Raw genomic sequence first — 8522 nt, 5'->3', positions numbered from 1 at the left:
CCAATTTTGCTTTCAGATCAGTGTGTGTTCAACAAGAAAAGTACATTTGCATTCAAGGCTATAGGCCTTTTTGGGGGGGGAAAAAGTGATTACACAAACAGAACAGATCTGGGGATATGTTAGAATTTTCCCTCGTAAACTAACTAGGCCATGGGCGCCCTCTGGTGGCAGAGATGGGAAATTGTCTGCCTTTTGTAAAAAAATATATAAAAATAAAAATCTTAACCCGTCTTATCTTCGGGTCATTCTGACCCATCAGTCATTGTGACCCACCGTCGTATTGCGACAACTTTACCGCATACTAAAACAAAGTGAAGCATTTTCTTTCAACCGTCGGGCTGTCTCAGACCCCTCACATCGCGAAGGTAAAAAAAAAGTGTTTTATTTCTTTTTGTATTGGGTAAAATTGGGTAAACACAAGATGGTTCGTTGTGAACCTTTGGGTCATGTGACCCGAAGGCAGCACAAGGGTTAAAATATTTTTTTTTTAGTTTAAATCTCCAAATCCGATCTACCACAAAGTGGACACAGAGTTTGTGTTTATTTCAAAATACTTAATTAAGGCAATTATGAAACCACTGCATACGAACAAGAAAACAGCTAGGGACCATGGGGATAAATCAACATGTTTCAATGCCCCGTAGAGCTTTTGCAACCTGAAAATATATCACTGCATACTTGTAGCAATTCACATCGTTTGTGAAATAGGAAAATGTGGTCCCTTATATTTTCTTTAGTGTAAAATTAATGCCACTGATACATCACACATTCTTTTAAAAGTGGAAGAAAACAAAATCTAGGAATATGCATTTCTAATGGGAAAATACAATCACATTAAAAAAATAAACGTTATATATTCAGTTTTGACACTCTCATGCTTACTATTACGTGTCTCGCTTCAAGTAAAAACCAAAAAGACAAAGGGCTAGTTTCACAGTTGATAAAAGACACAACACACCAAAGCAACGCTAGTCATTCTCACCCTCAAAGGATGTCTCATACGATCACACAGGAGAGCCAGAGTGAAGGATCAGGGCACAGCAGGGGAGGAAGGCTTGATTATGTTGAATAATGAGCGTACAAATGACTCAATTCTGTGATGTATAATTGTTTTCTGTGGAAGTGAAATGTGCACAGGTGGAGACGATCATCTTACATTTGTGGGTTTGAGTTTGTCCCCACCTCCATGTGAAGCAGGGCAGTAGGCTACAGGGTAAGATATGCAGAATCAGAAGCTGTATTTGTCATATTGGATGATCACACAAAGCCCACTATAGGCGTTAATCCCTCTTGACAGCAGAGATTCCAGGCAGTAAGTCATGAAGACTAGAGTGGCGTGCAATAATGGAAGATTAAGAGTGACTATAAGGCATAATGTGAGATGAGTAAACCCAGTGTTTGGTGAGGGGTGTGTGTTGACTAGCACATGTCAGGTTAAGGGGCAGCAGAAAATGCATTAGTCTGGCATGATACATCAACAGAATCAAAAACAAGATATGAAGAGCATTTCTTTCCCTACTCTGTCCAACAGCATCAAAACAATCCGGTCATCGTTTTTTTTATAATAATTAATTTGTGCATGATTCTAAATACAGTAGCAGCCACTGAAGATATTTGACAAAACACAGAACAATAAAACAACAATACTAAACAATATATAAGGACTTTGTGAGAGGACAAACAAACAAAAAACGAGTAGATGCTGGTAGCTGTTTGCCAAGTCTCTCTTCTTCTACAATCTCATGTGTGTGGCAGGACTCCACCCCCTCGGCCGAGCACGTACTGCATATTCACCCCTCCATCTTTCCTCTCGGATGGAACCCCCATCCCCTCATCTTCGTCCTCCTCTTCATCTTCCTCATGGCCGGGCGCCTGAACTTTGACCCAGCCCTCAGTGGCCAGGCCGTGCTTCTTCTGGTGTCTCTTGTAGTTGTCCCAGTGGCCCGTGGTGTAGCCACAGTCCTGGCACTTGTAGGGCTTCTCCCCCGTGTGGCGCAGCATGTGGCGCTTGAGGTTCATGCTCTGGTTGCAGCTGTAGCTGCAGAGCGGGCACTGGAAGGGCTTGACGCCCGAGTGGACGCGCTGGTGGCGTTTCAGGTTGGCCAGGTTGCCGCAGGCATAGTCACACAGGTGGCACTTGTAGGGCTTCTCGCCCGTGTGCACGCGGTGGTGGCGTTTCAGGTTGTCAAAGTGTGCCGAAGCATAGTCGCACTGCGGGCACTTGTAGGGCTTCTCGCCACTGTGCGTCTTCATGTGGCGGGCCAGGTGGTTGGGGTAGTGGGTGAGGAAGGGGCAGACGGGGCAGGTGTACACCTTGTCACTGCGCTCGCCGGGGCTGCTGGGGGAGGACGAGTCTTTGGTCAGCATCTCCAGGGTGCACTTGGCACAGATCTGGGCCGACGAGCCGTCCTCGTCCTCCAGGACCACGCCGCACAGTCGGCAGGTGTAGGGGAAGAGCAGTGGGGGGAGCGTGTCACCTCCGGCCCCTGCCCCTGCCCCGCCCCTGCTGTCCCCACCTCCACTGGCAGTCTCCAGGAGGGGTGGTGGTGGGCGCTGCAGAAGTGGGGGGGGACCCCCCCTCAGGCCACCGTCGAAAGCCAAAAGGTAGCCATCTTTGTGGTCGGTCCCGTGCGTGTTCAGATCTGGTCTTACAGTTTCTGCAAAGAGATCAACAGGGAAGGGTGTTCATGAAAGCACAACCTGAAAAACAACCCCTGAAAGCTGAAATGTGACACTTAAAAACCTACAATACCTTCAGATGAAGCACCATGCCCCTCCCCCCTAGCTCTTTGACCAATTCTGGACCTCTTGATGCTGTTGTGGCCACTCCCATTGCCAGTGACGTCAAAGAGAGAGGTCTGGGGGCGCTCAGGAGGAGCCCCCCTGGGGCTGTCGAAGGCTGATAGGTAGGTGTGATTCTGCACGCCACCGTGAAGATGGAGATCAGGCCTCACGTGTTCTACAGACAAGAAGAGATGTTCACAAACGTTAGCTGAAAGGACGCATTCACCGAGGGAACTCTTTTGAAAAGTATTTAATTTAACCTACTTTAAACTGAAAATGTCACTAGATATGAGTCAATCTTTTAACAACAATTAGATACAGATGATATGGCTTTTATACCATCGACTGACACACAGGGCTCCTCCTCCTTGGCTCTTTGACCAATCCAAGGCCTTTTGAGGCTGTTGTGACTGCTGATTGGCCGGGGTACTTCCTGTTCTGCGCCAGTGGCAGTGGGCGTGTGCATGCGCTGGTGCCTCTTCAGGTTGCCCAGTGAACTACAAGCAAAGGTGCAGCTGTCACACTTGTAGGGCTTCTCCCCAGTGTGGATTCGCAGGTGTCTCTGCAGGTTGACCAGCTGAGCGGAGGCGTACGTACAGAGGGGGCAGTTGTACGGCTTCTCCCCGTTGTGAGTCTTCATGTGACGCTTCACATGGTTGGCGTAGCGCGACGAGAAACCACACAGGTGGCACGAGCTCAGCTTGGACTGGCCATCTTCACTCGCCAGGCTCGCGTTGGCCGTCCCGCCCCCTCCTCCGTCACTGTCCCCCTCTTGGGATTCTCCCCCGGTGCTCATCCCACTGGCTAGGCCAAACGACGGCGTGCTATAGTCCCCGCCGCCTTTAGCCTCCCTGCCGGCCTTGCAGCAGCGCAGACAGTAAGGGCCTACCAGGTCTATGCCCGGACCTAGGGGCTCGTCCCGCAGCTGGCCGCAGCCCCGGCAGGACAGGTACGGGGGGAAGGCTGCGCCCGCCGCCTCCTCGTCCCGCTGGTGGTCGGAGGCAGCGCGGGGGTCGTCGGTGTCACTCTCCATGCTGAGTTGGCTGTAGGCAGGACTCTCCTCATCACCCAAGGGGAAGACGGAGAACCCAATATCGGCTGCTTCTGCGTCTGCAGGGAGGGTTGTGTGTGTGAGGGAGGGGGTGGTTGCAAACAAAATGAAAACTATGAGCACACAAATTGCCACAGTCGTGACACACATTAGGGTGTCGTTAGCATCACTGGATTTTGTGATTAGGAGTGTAATTAATGTTAATGGATGCTATTTCTTTTCCAAGGGGCACTTTATATATGTGTCTGTATGGATGGAGGTCTTGTTTGTTGATTTTATATTTCAAAATTTATAATTTTTCTGAGAAAACTCAAATGTTGTTGATGAAAATCTCATATACATTTTCAAATAATTTGTAGTACTGTCCTTTATTTTCTGCTGAATCAAACAACAAACCTTCCCCCCAAAAATTGTCACTACTCGGCCACACAAATTGAGGGTTTAAAGAAAAATGCAGATTTCCACATCCAAGAACTGGTTTTAAAACAGCCTCGTGCTTCTGACATAAGAACATTTGGACTGTCTTTCGTAAGATTTAAATACTTGGCTTTACCTCAACAACTCTTACATTCAGATGAAAGAATACAGATACAAAGAAAAATACAAGCCCTTACCCAGAAAATACACAAAGATAATATTCTCCAAGAACGTCCGTGTTCATACTTACACTGCTGGCAGGGAGTTGTGTTTCTAGTGTGCTGCCGGTACGCTGTTTGTTGTATCAGAAAAGAGGGATGAAAAAATACCAGATCTCTTCGCTGTGGGCTACTAGAAAGAACTAAAGAAAACAGACGAGCTTGCCAGACCTCCATGCGCCTTTCTCGCTATCCGTCAATCCTCTTCTTCACACACTTCCTCTCTCTCTCTCTTTCTCTCTCTCTTTCTCTCCGTATTGGTAGAGAAAGGAGGCAGACTGAAGCAGAACTACCTTCTCTGGAAGGCAGAGGCAGACTGTGTGGGGAGCAGGAGTCTGGCCCAGCCTTATATTGAGCCCTTCTGAACCCCCTGGTGAATGATTACTCGGCCTAATGATAATGATGATGACTATAATGGCAACCCTGATGATGATGATGATAATGATGATGATGATGAGGGGGAGATGGAGATGATGATGATGATGATGATGATGACACCGGGGGAGCGGGAGCCGAGACAGCAGATGATGATGATGATGATGATGATAAATAAATGCTTTCCTGCAATGGTGTCCTTGATGATAATGGCTCCCTTTTACGACCCCTGTATAATGGTGGTGACAGAGCTATTTTTTCTTTGCTTTGCTGTTTTATGATTGCTCTTTCTGACAGAGAGCCACAGCAGAAAGAATGATTTCTACAGTGGATCTGTTCCTCTGACTGTCACAGTAGGAAAGAAAGCCCTGGTACATTGATTGAGAGAGCCAGAGCTAAATGTGTCCTTTCAGGACATTCTATGAGTCTGTACTTCCAAACTACTTCCTTTCACAGTAAACCAATCAAAACTCTTCTGCGAAGCTGCTTTGCTCATGAAAACATTTGTAGGAAGAAAGCAGGCTTCATACAAAGGACAGTTGTCAGACAGAACTGTATTTTTGACCGTGGTTGGAATCTGAAGCCCCTGGCGTTTTTCATCTGACTTTGAACAGAGTTGGAATACACTGGAGTCATTGTTCTTGAAAAAGAGAACATTTACACAGAACTGCATAGCAATGTTGGCAAGGGTAGCTGAACATTATTTATTTTTTTATCTGAAGAAGAAAGTCTTGTGCTGTTGCACACTAGTAACCATGACCAACATTCAACTTATCTACAAATAGGTCATACGAGGTAACAATTACTCACTAATAGTCACCAATTATAAATGTTTAATGGGAAATGGGAAAGGGCTGCAAAGCTTTCTCAATAATAGAAACAGTGCTCCAGATCTCTCAAAGCTGTTTCAGAATCAGCTCGAAAGCTAAGGAAGTGGAACTACTACTACCCACCTGAGTACTTGTCTAAGTCTGGGATCTTGTTTTCATCGTCAGGATCACCAAACTCAAGGTCATTTCCCAGAAGGAAGTCTGTCTCCAAGTTGATGCTCCCTGGAGTCTCTATGGCTACACCATCTTCAGAATCCACTGCAGTTGGGAAAAAGACAACAAAAAACATGAAATAAGGTATTTGTGATGTGAATGACACCATAGACAACTTTATGTAGTGATCATTTCACCTTTATTTACACAAAAGTGCTTTGGCAATAGCCATATTTGCACCAATGCAATAGGTTCAGATCATTAAAATATCATGTAAATGATCGAACCATACATAACACAAAACTATTGTTGCACCATGATGCTTAATTATGTGAAATATGTAGCCCAACGTTGTCATACTCATAATTCTAGTCATAATATGAGTCTGAAAACTCTCCATTGGGCTGTAACTATGGGGCGTGTTTCAACCGAACTCGTAAAACAAATGCCTCTTCGCTCAATTGGATATACCTACAACCAATCAGAGCAACGAAATATGTTGTTTGTTAAAAACGAATTCAACCCAAGGGCTCTTTCGTGACGTTGTTGATTACGTTACTGTTGATCATCTGTCCATCATCGTATAAAGCCCGCCCTGGCAATTTCATTGGTCCGCCCAGATCCTGGTATATAGTTGTTCCCAATACGAGACCCTCCAGACTCAACTTCCCAACCAAATTTTTTTGTGGGCGGGGGAAGTTGGGCTGGCAGCCAGGCTATGAAATATGTGTTGGTGACAAGTTTAGTTATATGTTTACATTTCCAATATGACTTTATATACTTATGCTGATTGCAATAAGCTTTATCAATTAAAATTAGATGCTGCAATTCCCAAGCATGAAATAAACAAACAAATACATAAATCAAGACAGTCTCCAATGAATTCACAGATGGATGCTCTTTCTGTTGGACGCAGTACTTTCTTATTGGCAACTTATGTTCAACAGCAACTTCTGCCAATAACATCTGAAATAGCTCAGGCGTAATGGAACCAACACCCCTGATGCACAGCTGCCATCTCCCAGGAAAACCGCTCACTTTCAAGGACAAAGCCAGGATAGAGATCAGAGCTTGTTCAGCGAGCCTCAACTCTCCCCATCAGTCTACTGCCCTCCAGTGGTTGTTTTGCAATTACATTATACTAGTATTGTAGTGTGTGAGTGAGTGTGGATGGGAGTGGGACTCCCCAAATGAGGAGTAACAACCAATAGAGATTATTTATCTCCAAGATTATTGATTGCTATGGAGTAGGGCAGACAACTCATTCACTTAAACAGTTGTTGAGATGCATTTTGAGCAATGTCCTATGATTCCCTGAAATATTTTGTCAAAGATTTCAACCAAGCCTACATATAGGGTCTACAATCTATGTATTCAGTGATCATGTCATCTGTTTGAGGACTGACTTGGTGAGGAAATAAAGAGAATGACATATGTAAGTTAAATTCCAGTGCTCTGCATAGTAAGAACTTACACTTGACAGGTTGTGGATTCTGTTGTTTTCTTCTGGGCATCTTCCAGTCAGCCTCTCTCTATTTTGCAACCTCTTCTGGAAGACTCTGCACACGATCAGCTCATTGTTGTTATCTTGGGAGTCTTTCCTCCAGTATTTCTAGGAAACGGAACAAAACAAAATGTACTCAACGTTAACTTATTCATAAACACACCTTATGACATCCTGGAAATGCAGCCAGACTTTCCAGTGAAAGATAATGTGCCTCCAGGCCAATTACTAGTCTAGCCAGTTCTGTGTCTTCTAATGTCAATAGTATTCCGAAGCAAGAGGGGAAACACGTTTTAGTGTGATTTTGTGTACAAGTTTCAGGCACAGTTAATAATCTAGCTGACAAGCTCACTCTGCCGGCTGCGGCACTTCCTAATTCACATGCTAACGGAAATGTGCAGCGGCACCATGACCCATCCGGGGAGGCAAGTGTGAGTTCTGTCGCATACCGAAACCAGCTATATCCAAACAGCATATACAGGCTAACGTTGTAAATTGCCTAGCCAACTCACCTTTCTTAGCCTGGCACAATTGTTAGGTACTGTAGCTAGCAACCGCGTAAACACAAAGTGGCATCAATCATGATATAAGCAAATCAAGTCAGACTTATCAACAATAAGTTATAGCATAACGTTATCTTGTCTAACGTGCACTGAGACATGTAGACGTCTAGCTGAAACAATTTCTGATACGTGCGATTTGTGTAGCCTACATTATACGGAGTGAGTAGCTAGTCTGGCTTTCAAGCTAGTCGTCAAACAAACCCAATCCTGTGACTCGCTAGCTAGCCAATTAATTAGTAAGACACCACCAATGGTGCTAGCTAAAGCTAGCCAAATATCAAGGGAAGCTAACTAGCTAGCTAGCTTTTCAGCTAACGTACCAAAATATCGGTGACAAAACTCTTGATTGTGGTTCTTTTCATCTGTTATCGTTCCATTTGAGGGAAGATTAACTGGATCAACGATACCGTGTCTTGATATCCGCCATTTCTTTATGAGCAGCGGTGGCAAAGAAAGGCAATTAATGGTGTTTTTCATAACTTAATTGATTTTTAGATTTCCATTGTATACACTTCTCTTCCGCTGATACGCGTATTTCCGTTTCCTGAATCGATTTCCGGTCAACTATATGATGGTACTTGTAGTCCTTCAAAAGATCACTCATAAAGCTCAGTTTTGTGTACAGTT

The 8522-nt window shown here is 44.9% G+C and overlaps 1 protein-coding gene across 3 annotated transcripts; it reads right to left on the bottom strand.

The window, feature by feature from the left end:
* Positions 1–522: 522 nt before the first annotated feature.
* On the bottom strand, positions 523–8439 carry znf513a (zinc finger protein 513a). 3 transcript variants are annotated; one of them, XM_047021224.1, is made up of 6 exons: positions 8216–8439; positions 7303–7440; positions 5799–5933; positions 3124–3894; positions 2753–2959; positions 523–2657 (listed from the first exon to the last, which is right to left on the bottom strand). In XM_047021224.1, exons 2-6 carry the CDS (start codon positions 7340–7342, stop codon positions 1741–1743), a joined length of 2070 nt encoding a protein of 689 aa, XP_046877180.1. In that variant the 5' UTR covers positions 7343–7440; positions 8216–8439; the 3' UTR covers positions 523–1740. The 3 variants fall into 3 exon arrangements, with proteins under 3 accessions (XP_046877180.1, XP_046877182.1, XP_046877181.1); XM_047021226.1 differs by lacking the exons at positions 7303–7440; positions 8216–8439 and having other exon boundaries at positions 5795–5883; XM_047021225.1 differs by lacking the exons at positions 5799–5933; positions 7303–7440; positions 8216–8439 and adding an exon at positions 4503–4857.
* Between the last annotated feature and the right edge of the window lie 83 nt (positions 8440–8522).

This window comes from Hypomesus transpacificus, chromosome 6, assembly GCF_021917145.1.
Source record: "Hypomesus transpacificus isolate Combined female chromosome 6, fHypTra1, whole genome shotgun sequence".
Classification (NCBI taxonomy): Eukaryota; Metazoa; Chordata; class Actinopteri; order Osmeriformes; family Osmeridae; genus Hypomesus; species Hypomesus transpacificus.
This window is presented reverse-complemented; position numbering and strand designations above follow the sequence as displayed.